The sequence below is a fragment of the Neopelma chrysocephalum genome, unplaced genomic scaffold (genome assembly GCF_003984885.1).
Source record: "Neopelma chrysocephalum unplaced genomic scaffold, ASM398488v2 Primary Assembly neopelma1_98, whole genome shotgun sequence".
In the NCBI taxonomy this organism is placed as follows: domain Eukaryota; kingdom Metazoa; phylum Chordata; class Aves; order Passeriformes; family Pipridae; genus Neopelma; species Neopelma chrysocephalum.
The window spans coordinates 1,594,178-1,606,994 of record NW_020897761.1 but is presented as its reverse complement, the minus strand read 5'-3'; the positions used below and the strand labels follow the sequence as shown (position 1 = coordinate 1,606,994).

Below are 12,817 nucleotides of genomic sequence, written 5' to 3'. Positions count from 1 at the left end.
TTAGTAGCTCCCTGAACTGTGCATTTCAAAGTAGCATAGTCAGCAAGGTTTCCTTTTATTCAACTTCTTCCTACTGCTGGAAGAACTAGAAAAATGGTTCTAAATGGATGACTTAAGTCATACAGGAAGGGTAGCCACTCTCAGGAAACAGCTTTGAAGGGCACCACAGGGAACAGCGTGAAGAGCCGGGAAGAGCTGCTGTGCCTGAAAGGTGGATTCTTCCACCGAGGAAGTTAAGTGTACTAGAACTAAGATTTTATATTGTGCACTTACTGTGAAGGGAATAGGAACAGGATGCAGATGTGGTGGATGCAGCTGTCAGAGTGATGGCCTGCAGCATAAAATAGCTATCTAGGAAAATCAGTTGTAAAAGAAATAACGCTCATCTAGAAGCCAGAAAGATGCTTGGTTTTCTTCTGCCTGGGTGCATTTGACAGGATCCTATGGACTGCTGTGCACTGTCTTTTCCAGTGGGGCACACCTTCAGAAGGGTGCAGGCACAGAATTACCCTGTTGCAGGAAACTTACAGCCAAAATGTTTCTCACCCATTATGCCAGTGCTGGCAACTACATGATGCCCATCAGGAGCTTGTTAACACACCAGCCAACCATTAGGCTTTGGCTACAGACTCCTCTGACAGAGGCTAAAATTGATGGGATAAGTAGGGATATTTGCAAGTTACATTAATCCAGCCTAACTTTCTGCTAATCCTTCATTGTTCCAAATACCAGTTACTCATCTGTTGTATTTTAACTAAGAAGTAAAGGTGATATTGTTGCTAAGGTTAGTAACTATTTACAGCTGAGACTCATCTAGCCACAAATCCATACATAGCTTGCCCTTTCCTGGTACCTTTTTGGATGAAAATGTGTTTGTCACAAAACTTATCCATGTGTTTCTAAGGCTGTGCTGTCTTTCTCTACAAATTCTGATTGTTTTTTGTGTATTAACACATACACTAAGCTTAGTGCAAGTACCAGTGTCATTCAGAGTACTTGGTGCAAATAAGAGGGCAGAAAACAGTAAACTGCAATAAGCAAAACAAAGAGGGAAAGAGAGAAAAGCCCAGGAGCTTTCAAGTAAAGGCATCTCAACCTCTGGCTACTGGGTAGTCATGCTGCAGGATTCACTGAGCTTGGTTTTGGAAGAGGAAGAAGAGAGATCACCCGCTTGACAGAAATTTAGGACACCTCCATACTGTTCTTCCTAAGATATTTCTATGTCTAGTTAATTTTTCCACACACATTAGATGCTGGTTGCAGGGGAAATAACTCTTGTCACAAGCCATATGGGGAAAGCAGCTCCTCATCATCACAGCATATCCACAGTTCCATATACTCTTTTTCCACATCCACAGCCTAAGAAAACACAAACAATTGGAAGAAGCCAGGTTGCCTACCTTTAGCCTGATTTGTGTCCTCATCACGTGGTACAGCTGTCCTTCTCACAGAATGAAGTTCATGGATTACAGAAGTACTGCTTTCTTTCCTTGGTGGGCTGCAACAGCTCCTCTCCCCCTGCAAAGACCTGCAAACCCCTGACTTTCCTTTCCCTGCTCCCTTTTATACCCCTCTGCAGGCCCACCACCCTCCCAGGTGAGAGACTGCCCTGGGGAGTGTTCATTAACCCTCCCATGTCCACCTGTTTGCAGGAGCCTGTGCTGCTACAAACCAGCTCTGCTTTGAAGCTAGGGCTTTTAAAGAATTCATCTGACAAATCTGGGGTTTTTGAGAGGTAATTCAATGGGGCCCTTTTGGGGAGCTGTCCTGAGTGTTACTAATCAGCAAATACGCAGCTCAGACTGGGTGCACTGTACGGGCCTTGCTTTCTGTGTCTTTCCAAAATCCTGACACATCCAAGAGCATTCACGTGTTCGGCGCTGGTACCTCTCTGAGATGTGTGTTTTCACTAACATCCTTTCCTGTTGATTCACATAAGCAGTGCTCCAGGAATGGTATGTGGAGTGGAAAAGTGAATCAATCTGGGCGGTCCCCGTACCGGGTGATCTGTGTTGTAATTTGTGCAAAGGAATTTCTCCAAGGAAACTGTTTGCTTTCTTCCCAAACATTTTGTTGCCTAACTCTTAGTGGAACAAAACTCTGTCTCCGTAGCTCATCTCAAAATCGTTTCAACTTGCAGCCCAGTCCCCACATCCTCTGTTTGCTCAGCATTCCCTGGAAAGCTCCACCCTCATCCCAGCTAATAACCACGTTAACCCACAGCTCGATTTTCCCAGTCTCTCCTTCGCCCTCCTGGGAGCACTTCCTTTCCCACTGGCCCCAGCCTTGCGAGAAGCTCGTGGAGGCCTTTGTGCTGGCAGTGGCAGCCCAGGATTTGTCGTGCCAAGCAGCCTCCTTGTCTGCTGGGAAGCACATCATGAGCGTGGGGACAGTCCTCTTCCAGTCCAGCAGCTATGGCAAAGAGGGGAGGCTGCTCTGCTGCCTCGGCGAGGGAGCCTCCGAGCCTGCCAGGAGCTTCTCAGGTAGGATGCTCAGGAGTGTAATCCTGTCCTGTCCCTTTCCTGTGTGGGAAAGTTCCTCCAAGTGTGGGTCCTTTCAAGTCTGTCTTTGTCTTGTAGTACGAGACCAACCACAGGCAGGTCTGAGGTTGCCAGCTTTTACTGGGATTTTAGGATTATTGAAATGCTTCTTTTCTACAAGCAGTTACACTGTATTTCAGAAATAGAGGCCACTTCAGCACTTAATGTGACTCTAAAATTTAAAATTTAACATATTCACCTGCTCTAGGACTAAAGAGATTGGTAATTGAAGTGTTGGCAGCAGGGGTGGGGGACAAAACACCCCTTACATGTTGGCTGAATAGGAAAAGCATTCATATCTGGAGAGAGGCAAATTGTATTGTGGGAATAAAGGAAAGGAAGGAGAGGGATGAAGCGTAACCTCCTTGCGACCGTGTTTTACTTGCACACTAAGTGATGATGTAAGTTTTCCATTGTATAGGAAATGAAAATGATAGTACACGATTTATGGTCAGTCTTGAAAAGGAGCTGAGATAAAACAGAACTTCCCAGCTCATTTCCTCACTTCAGGTGCAGACAGAGCTTGCAGACTGCTCAGCTGGAGGGGCATAATTTGTGATGTGCTTTGGTTGTCTTAGTTTCCTTAATGACATCTGTGCAATGATCACGTTCTACTGACCTTCCACAGCCTTATGTACTGGATGGTGTAGATCCCACACCGTACAGAGCAGTGTGGTTATTATGGAATAATAGCTTGCAAGAGGTACTTTTATATCCTGGTAAAATCCCCTTTAGTAGGTGTTGGGTAACCTTTACAGTTATTTAAGCATCCAAGTCACTCTAACATGAAAGTGAAGGAAGTTAGTGAGACACGAACTCTTAAAAGCATTTGATTTTTAGGTAATGTGATTTTTGGGTGAGCACTGTAGCTAAGTGATTGAAGCTCCTCATCAAACATTAACTTCTGCTGGCTTTTTCTGTACATCAGGTGGGTGTTAAGAACTTGTGCCAGCCTCCCAGGCATTCCCGAGGAAGTGGTGGCAGTCCCATGTCTGCTTTGACTCCCCCCAGCCAATCCAGCACAGCCGTGTGGGCAGAGCAGGTGGAATTTCTGCTGGCTTTGCCTTGGCTGCAGTGGGCTCAGCGTGGGCAGGGGGCTTCCTGCAGCACCCCTGGAGCTGAGCTGGCACTGGACTGCTTCAGGCTATCCATGGATGCATGGATAAACACTGCACTGTGCTGTCTGGGGAGCAGGGTGCTCAGTGAGTGAGCGTTTCTGGCTGGAGAGAGAAACTTAAGGGGTGCTTTGGTTTAGAATAAATGCTTATATTTTTGTTTAAAGCCTTGCACATGTTGGCAGATACATAATTGAAACACACCAAGGTATTTCAGAGCTGAAAGGTCGGGTATTTTTTGGGAACTGCCTACTTTTGTGTTTGCTCCTTAGCAGAGATGCCTAAGTCAGAGTTCTCATACAGCACATTTGACTTTGCTTAAGGCACTGGAACACTAACACAAGCCACTGTAGGAGAATAAAGAATGTATTATTTAATTACATATGTATTTTTACTCCATAAAGAGAGCTGGGTTTAGGAACTGGTGTTCTTTCCTGGAGCTTAACAACTGGACATACATATGCACACACCCAGCCCTAAAAAAATACAGTGGGATGTTGGCAGCCATGCTGTAATGTAGGGGGGTAAGCATTGGGATTTCTTATTTTCCATGACAGCACCCAGTCTGATGGGTTAATATACTGCAAAACTAATTGCAGTTGATAGTTAGGAATGAGAAGTGTATGTAAATATTGCATCTGCAGGCAATGCAATCAAGGAACTGACATTTTGGTGGCTTAATCTCTCGTCCCTTTTGTTCATGCCAGGAGAACCTTGATAGAGGCTATTTTGGCAGGGCTTGGGAGATGTGTTATTAAGTAATGCCAGGATGAACAGGTTATGCAAGCAATAGAATTCTGAATAATTACCAGAAATGCAGTCAAAAGCCACTTAGCTACATGTTTAAAATGAAAACAGAACAAACTTCAACCACTTACTTTCTCATGTACCTACAATACAGTTAAAAATTGCATTAGAGGCTGGAAACCCCCCTTATCCTCATTTTCCAGGCTTGAGCTCTGTCCTGTGACACAGATTTGGCATGTTCCTTTGCCTGTTACTTGGCAAAGGCCTCTTCCTGTTTTGTGTCTCGCTGACTTCCCAGTTTTCCCATCCTGTACTGGATTTGAGCTCTTTGTTCTCTTTTCAGGTGCCTTACAGACCAGCTTTTGCTCACGAGTGTAAATCTCGGGGGCCTGGGGAAGGGGGTAGGTGACCACAGCACATGTTCTCTTGCAGTGGTCTGACTTCTCAGCCCCTCAGAAATGGGCCAAAGCAATGACTGTAAGGCAAAGATAGCCTCAGATATTTTTTTTTAAAGAGAACTTTTTGTGTTTAATGCATTTAATGAAATCTCTTTACCGTGTACATTTCCCTAAGTTCAGCAAGAGAATTCAGAAATAGGTATTGGGACAGGTACTTAATTCAGTTGTATCATCAGAGAAAAAATACATACCTTTACACCTTCATGTTTTTTGCTCCTTTGAGCAGCCCATGTGTATGAAATCCCAACATTGCTCTTTCTCATCTTAATATTGAAGTTCATTCTGCTTCGTGTTCCTGAAAAACCTCTCTGTGGGTTAGAAAGCCAGTGGGGGTCCTGACATAGCACTACCACGAAGTGTTCAGGCAGTTTTGCTTCTTACTGCAGTTCCTTCTAAAACCCTGTGGATTTAGGCTGGTTTTAATCATCACAAAAACTGTATGGACTTTTTTCCTTTTGTTTACAAACACATCTGATTCCTCCCCCTGCTCCCTTCTACTAACAAGTTTTCATCACTTGTCCTTTGAAACAGCAAAGGAGGATTGCCTGGGTATTCAGAAAGGCTGCTGCTAAACACCCACCATCACCTGTACTACCTTCTGTCTGTCCCTGGCAGTTTTCCACCTCTTATTTACACAGCTTTGTAGTATGTTACAAGTCATCATCATTCCTGTTAATATTGACTCAGTTACTTACACATCTAATTTGTGTCATAATTCAGCCTTACTTGTAATGCTGGTTTCAGATCCAGGCTTGTCTACGCCCACCGTAGGAACCATAAAGATATAAAACGTAACATTTTGGCATTGAAAGGCTTCCTTCGGTGCTTCGTGTAATTTAAAAAAGCACTTTTAATTTTGCACTGATTTTTTATATATATGAATGCTTCAAAAATTTAAAATTGAGGCGTATATAAATAGAAGTATACATAATAAATAATAAATAGAAATTTTATATATGTAGTTTGCTACTTGGTATATAGGTAGTTAACCAACTTTTCCAGCCCCTCCTAGAAGGAACCTATAGAATGAAGAGTCCACAACATGGGATTGAAAACCACTGATTTAAGAGTCCAGACGTGTTCCTTTCCCCTAAGGGCACAGTATGCTGTAGGAGCTTTGCTGTGCTGTACACTGGGGTTTTGATCTATTTAAATCTATTTGATAAACTTGATCTATTCCCCCAGAGGGTAGTTGGTCACTGAACAGGCTCCCCAGGGCAGTGGTCATGGTCCCAAGCCTGACAGAGTTCCAGGAGCATTTGGACAAGGCTCTCAGGCACATGGTGGGGTGTCCTGTGCAGGGCCAGGAGATGGACTCAACAATCCTTTTGGGTCCCTTCCAACTCAGGGTATTCCCTGATTCTGTAATTTACAATTGTACACAAAATAACTGTCTCTTCTGCTCCTTTCCCAGAGGCCCTGCACCGCCCCTACGGCTGCGATGTGGAACCCCAGGCACTGAACGAAGCCATCAGGTGGAGCTCCAAGGAGAACCTGCTCGGAGCCACTGAGAGCGACCCCAATCTCTTTGTTGCACTTTACGATTTTGTAGCAAGCGGAGACAACACCCTCAGCATCACCAAAGGTAGGGCCGGGGGTCACACAGCAGCTGCCAGCCTGGCTGCTGAGCAGCAGAAAACAGAAAGTGGAATCCTTGCCTGGATAGAAATGGGAATAGCTCAGTTAGGGAAGTTTATTCCCTGCACTGATGGCGGTAAGCAGACGGTCTGTCCCTCGCTGGTGCTGGAGGGACACCTGCCGGGCAGTTTTCCTCGGACAAGCACAGTCCTGCCCACTCCTGTTCCAGACTTCCCACATCACTGCCCTGTGAGATACCTGTTGTAGGGAGGGGCAGAGGGAAATGGTGGCATTATGGAAGGTAACAGAACTCAGCACTTTCACCTGGGACAAAATCAAGAATTGAGCATTGCACAGAGACCTTCTGATCAGTACATATGTCAGAATATGACCTGCTGCAGAAGTGTTTCAAATCATGTGTCATTTAAGGCTTCAAAGAGACAAACCTCATCCCTCCAAGCAAATAAAGTCTTTCTAGTCTAAAAAGCTGGAGTACAAGAAGCTTTTTGAGTTCACCACTCTCACTGCAGTAAATTAGGGAGCAGCGTTGTAGATATTCTGTCTGAAACTTTGCTTCATAAATACTTGATGTATAGCAGTTTAGTTATGATTTTTGTTGTTAAACCACAAACCCAGGCTCAGCTGATGCTGAGTTTCTCCCTCACTGAGACCCAACAGCTTGCACTGTACTTACTTTGCTTTTGTCTTTCTGTTCAAAGGTGAGAAGTTGCGAGTCCTGGGTTACAACCAGAATGGTGAGTGGAGTGAGGTACGTTCGAAGAACGGGCAGGGCTGGGTACCAAGCAACTACATCACGCCAGTGAACAGCCTGGAAAAGCATTCCTGGTACCACGGGCCGGTATCCCGCAGTGCAGCAGAGTATCTGCTGAGCAGCCTCATCAACGGCAGCTTCCTGGTGCGGGAAAGCGAGAGCAGCCCAGGGCAGTTGTCCATCTCGCTCAGGTACGAAGGACGTGTTTACCACTACAGGATCAACACCACCTCGGATGGGAAGGTGAGGATCTCTGGACAACGCTGCAGGGAGGGGAGATAAGGGTATTAACTAAGAGGTGGCGCAGAATCTCAAGTTGCAGGCTGTTAAAGGGAGAGGGAGGTGAGAGGAAACAGGTCCGCTGGTTTATTAATTATAAGAAAAGAAGAAGTGTGCCAAGAGTTTGGTGGTAGCTCACCAAACAGCACTTTGGAGAAGTGCAGACAGTACTTGTCCTGGCTGAAAGTATCTAAGGAGCAAGGCAGCTGTGGTTGGAGGTGGTGATAGCCCTCCACTGATCTACTTGCAGTAAGCTTTGGTAAGTTGGCATTTTTAACCTAGATCAAATAGTAATATGTTGTGTTGAGAGATGCAAAAACAGGCCTTGTGCTTGGCTGAGAATTCCAATTTCTAGTCCTGTAAAGCACAAGGCAGGAGGCAGCACAGCTCTTAAGTGATAACTTATTTCTATCTGCCTTCTGCAAGTAAAAGTCCCACAGATTAATAATCATTTGCCCAACAAGATGAGAACAAATGTTCTAAAATCTGTTTCTCCGACTCTTTAAAAAGAACATGTTAGAACATTTTTACTGTACCTGTTTTCCCGTGTTACTGAAAGCTTCCAGCTCCTATCACTTAAGCAGATTCCTGGTTGTTTCTCACCAGGTCTATGTGACAGCAGAAAGCCGTTTCAGCACCCTGGCAGAGCTCGTGCACCATCACTCAACGGTAGCAGATGGCCTGGTGACAACTCTGCACTACCCAGCACCCAAGTGCAATAAGCCCACTGTCTATGGAGTGTCCCCCATCCATGACAAGTGGGAGATGGAGAGGACTGACATCACCATGAAGCACAAGCTCGGGGGAGGGCAGTACGGCGAGGTGTACGTGGGGGTCTGGAAGAAATACAACCTCACTGTTGCTGTGAAAACATTAAAGGTGAGTTTTCAGCACTGTTCATTTGGCCACCATTTGTGATGAGAGTAAGGAAATTGAAGTATTTTAAATTACACCACCTAATAATATGAGTATGAGAAAATGGAGAGTGCTGGTCTGCAGTAAGTCCATGCTTCAGAGTAGCTTTGCAGATCAAAGGTACCTTATCAAACTTATACCAGTGCATGTGCTTAGAAACAAGTTGGAATTTTGGCCCAGCAGGAACTGCATGTCCAAATCAGATCTGTAGAAATGGTTACCAGGTTGACTTCCCTTCCTCCAGAGGAGCTGTGGAACCTTTAAGAAATCAAAAGAGTTGGAAATACCTTCTACAGCCTCTCCCCCGCTCCTGAAAAATGCAGCGTCTCCATCTGTCTTTTCTTTTCAAAACCTTCTGTTTGTTTCAACATTAACAACTGCAATTCTGTGTGCCCCATAAATAAGGGAGCTTTCAGACTTAATTTTTATAGCTAAGTCAGTGGTCCTGTGGGTCTTTCACCAGACACAACAGCTACCAAACAAGCCAGTCTGGCACTGTCTGGGCACTGCAGATCTGTCACCTCGCTGTGCTCTGGGCCAGCCAGGCAGCTCTTCAGGGCTGTTACAGTTTGCTTTGGTAAAAGCCAAGACACCAGAATGGAGACAAGGAACCCATCATTTATGTTCAGCCTGAATGTGTGGTGTTAACCAGACCTTGGACATGAAGATAAATGTTCCCTTCTTTTTGCTCTCTGTTTATCTAGGAAGATACCATGGAGGTGGAAGAGTTCTTGAAAGAAGCTGCTGTGATGAAGGAGATCAAGCACCCAAATCTGGTGCAGTTGTTAGGTCAGTGACATACGTTGCTCTTTCTGTTCTTACTTAGTCTTCATTTTGGCAAAATCTCATCTTGTTTAAATGCAGTGGCAGCTTCGCTGTACTTATATAACTTTTTGAATCAGGTCAGGTTATGGGGTGGTATTTTTGACAGCTTTATGTAATATTGGAGCTAAGAAACACTAATTTTAAATAAAACATCAAATACAGTCACATTAGCAGACAACTTTGCTGTTGAGGCACAACTATGTGTTACATAAAAATTTGCAATATCATCCTCCTGTTAGTTTGTGTCCTTGGCCCCAGACCTGCTCCAGGGTTCAGTTATCAGGCTCAGATTCCTCCTCTGCCCTATTGAATCAAATTTACAAAATTATTTTCCATGACTTATTTGCCTGAGAGAACAGAACAAAATCGTAAGAAAATTGGAAGTGAAAGGAAAAATTATATTGGAAGCACAACAAATACTGTTCTTTGTACTTCTCAAGTGAGGGACATTTATAGAATAGGCTGCACTGAAGAGAACAAATTAGTCCCTAATTAAGCAGAAGACACCAGATCGCTGCTGCTCTGAGGGACCCTGTGTATCACCAAATAAGTACATGAGATCAAACAGCACATGACTGGAAGAAATCCACAGGCTTTACAGCTTGGCTGAGCCCCCTTGTCTCACTGGCAGATGCACCATATGATGATCATTATTAAATAGTCTGCATAGCTGTTAATTCTACATGTACAAAGATTCTTAAGGAGACACCCTAAACCTCTACTAGTATTTAATTGCTTCTGGACTTCTGCTGCTTTCAGCAGCGGAGCTGTCAGGCCAAGCCTGGGATGAAAGGAGAAATGTGAAGCATGTGAGGGGTTTTACTTACTAATGGCAACTATTCTGTACCCATTTAAAAAACAGGCACAGATGAAGTGTCTGCCCAACCCTGTCTGGTTCCAGGAGCAGAGACTTGGAGATTTGTCATCACAGAGCTGCATCTTTGCTCTTTGTGATGCTCAGCATAGTTGTGTTTTACTCCTGCATGTGCAGAAGGGTGTGAATAGGCCTTTGGTGCTGCAGGGGGAGTTCACAGAGATGTGACAAGAGTATCCTGTTGCCCCCCCTCCTCCACCAATACATGCTTTGTACAGTGACTGCAGCAAGTAGCCATCCCAGGAATGTGTGAGAATGCTGCTTCAGGAGCAGGTCCCACCGTGCTGATTCCTTACCCAGCACATGGGAGTGCTTCACATTACTCTGTAGTGACATTTCAGTCTGGAAATCTTGCCAGCTGACAGGTACCTGCTTCCAGTTGGCCACTCTTTAGCTTTATCAAGGCAGGGAGAGGAAGAAAAGCAAATTACATGTTCAAAATATCTCCTATTTTATCCTGTAACCTTCCAAAGAACAGAACTACTACTTGATGTCTATTATATAGTAATAGCAGTACTTTCATAGACATGTTCCTTTCTATCCATAAAGTGGATGGACAGATAAATAGACAGAAGCACTGAGTTTTACATTGGGCTGCATTGACCTGGGTAGATGGAGGTCTTCACTTTTCAGAGAAACACTCATCGGTCCAGAATCCAATAAATGGACATTAAATCAGGAGCAGTGATAAGAAAGGGAAGCTTTATTCACATGCTCCCCTGCTCCTCACTGGCAGGTGTGTGTACCCTGGAGCCACCCTTCTACATCGTGACGGAGTACATGCCCTATGGGAACCTGCTGGACTATCTGCGGGACTGCAACCGGGAGGAAGTGAGTGCTGTTGTGCTGCTCTACATGGCCACCCAGATCTCCTCTGCCATGGAGTACCTGGAGAAAAAGAACTTCATTCACAGGTGGGTAAAGTCTCATGGAGCTGGTGCAGTTTCACACTGCAGTGATGAACAGGCACCAGTGTGGTGGCCCAGGAATTCCTGATTTTGGGGAGGTTTCTCCCGGAGTTAGGTTTCACACTTATCCATTGGCTGTTGGTTTCAGTACTGTCCTGCAGTACCCCCAGGACTTTCACAGCAGACTTATAATCTTGTGCCTGACTTGCCTGACAGCAGTTGGTGTTGTGCTGTACCCCCTGTGTGCCAGACAGTGCCCACCTCAAGTCCTGTTTTAATCCAGATAAAGCCATGTCACAAACCAATTACCAGTGTGTGATGAGCTGCTGATCTCATCCTATCCTCAGGAAACATAAACCTCTCACCGTAACAGCTATGATTATTGGAAATTTAATAGAATTTAAAGAATTAACCCTAATCCTGACTTACCTCATTGCTCCTTGGAACGATTCCACTCAGATTCTGACACTGTTCAGGGCAAAGCTCACCTTGCCTTTACCTGCTGTGTCCATAGAGTGCTTTCCAATTAAGGAGAGTGGGACCCCAGACTGTATTCAGAAGCCCTGCTCTTGCTGCAGTAGTGTCCTTTTTTCCTTTGTGCAGGGACCTGGCAGCACGGAACTGCTTAGTTGGAGAAAACCACGTGGTGAAGGTGGCTGACTTTGGCTTAAGTCGACTCATGACTGGTGATACCTACACAGCCCACGCTGGGGCCAAGTTCCCAATCAAGTGGACGGCTCCCGAGAGCCTGGCCTATAACACCTTTTCAATCAAATCAGACGTGTGGGGTAAGAAAACTCACCTTCAGTGCTCTTGTCCATTTTGTTTTTCTCTGCCAGCCTAGATGGTAACTTGCTTTCTGGCCTGGGCAGAAACGTGTGGGGAGGAGATGGTCACGTGCCTGGCCACAACTTCATGAATCAGTTTGTAGCATGTGATGTCTTCACCTAGACTGGCCTGAGGTATTTGTGAAGAAAGGATGCTGCCTCAAGCTGCAGTGAAGGGCACAGCATGATGAGCAACACAAGAGGAAAGCAGACTTATCACCAGGAATTCTGTTTTCCTCCTTTTGCAGCCTTTGGGGTGCTGTTATGGGAAATTGCTACCTATGGAATGTCACCGTACCCAGGCATCGACCTCTCTCAGGTGTATGATCTGCTGGAAAAGGGGTATCGGATGGAGCAGCCAGAGGGGTGCCCTCCCAAGGTGTATGAACTCATGAGGGCATGTGAGTATCTTCTTCCAGTTTGGGGGACAAAGCCTGAGGGTGTGGGAGGGATCTGTAGTGTAGGGATCTAAGAGCCTGTCTCCAGCCATACCTGATCCCCAGCACGTCACAGAAAGTCGGGGTGGACTTCAGGTAGGAAACAAAGAAGCTGGGTAGTGAGGAAGGATATCACTGCTTAAAAAAACCTTCAACAAGCTGACAAAAGCCCAAAAGCTGGGAATTCATGTGATATTAATCCAAAGTGAGCAGAATGCCAGTCACTTTCCAGACTCTCTGGTGATACCAACAGACAGTGTTTCCAGAGCACATTCCTCTAGTGTGGGTTCTAACTACAGAAATTACACTTTCCATCATGATCCCCTTCTGTAACTTTCCAAGCTCCATCTAGGATCAAGGCACTCTCCTCCTCTATGCCCTACAAGGTGCACACATCCTTCTTTTGGATGGGTCTGCCTGCATTTCAGTATTAAGAGCACGTGAGCAGGATGTTACCTGGAGCTTTTCACACACAGCTATCTGTGACTGGGCTGGATGTGTTCAGTCCAAGCACTCAGGGTAGCAAATCTGGAATTGTCCTT

The 12,817-nt window shown here is 45.3% G+C and overlaps 1 protein-coding gene across 4 annotated transcripts in view; it reads left to right on the top strand.

The window, feature by feature from the left end:
• ABL2 (ABL proto-oncogene 2, non-receptor tyrosine kinase) overlaps positions 1 to 12,817 on the top strand; it is a 44,383-nt gene that overhangs the window by 25,377 nt on the left and 6,189 nt on the right. For 3 of the 4 annotated variants that reach the window (XM_027694555.1, XM_027694553.1, XM_027694554.1), the window contains exons 2-8: positions 6,275 to 6,445; positions 7,158 to 7,453; positions 8,096 to 8,368; positions 9,109 to 9,193; positions 10,840 to 11,017; positions 11,615 to 11,799; positions 12,087 to 12,239. In XM_027694555.1, coding sequence (XP_027550356.1) covers positions 6,275 to 6,445; positions 7,158 to 7,453; positions 8,096 to 8,368; positions 9,109 to 9,193; positions 10,840 to 11,017; positions 11,615 to 11,799; positions 12,087 to 12,239 — 1,341 coding nt within the window. Of the gene's footprint in view, positions 1 to 2,377; positions 2,484 to 6,274; positions 6,446 to 7,157; positions 7,454 to 8,095; positions 8,369 to 9,108; positions 9,194 to 10,839; positions 11,018 to 11,614; positions 11,800 to 12,086; positions 12,240 to 12,817 lie in introns of those variants that run through there. The other variant, XM_027694557.1, reaches the window with a different exon arrangement.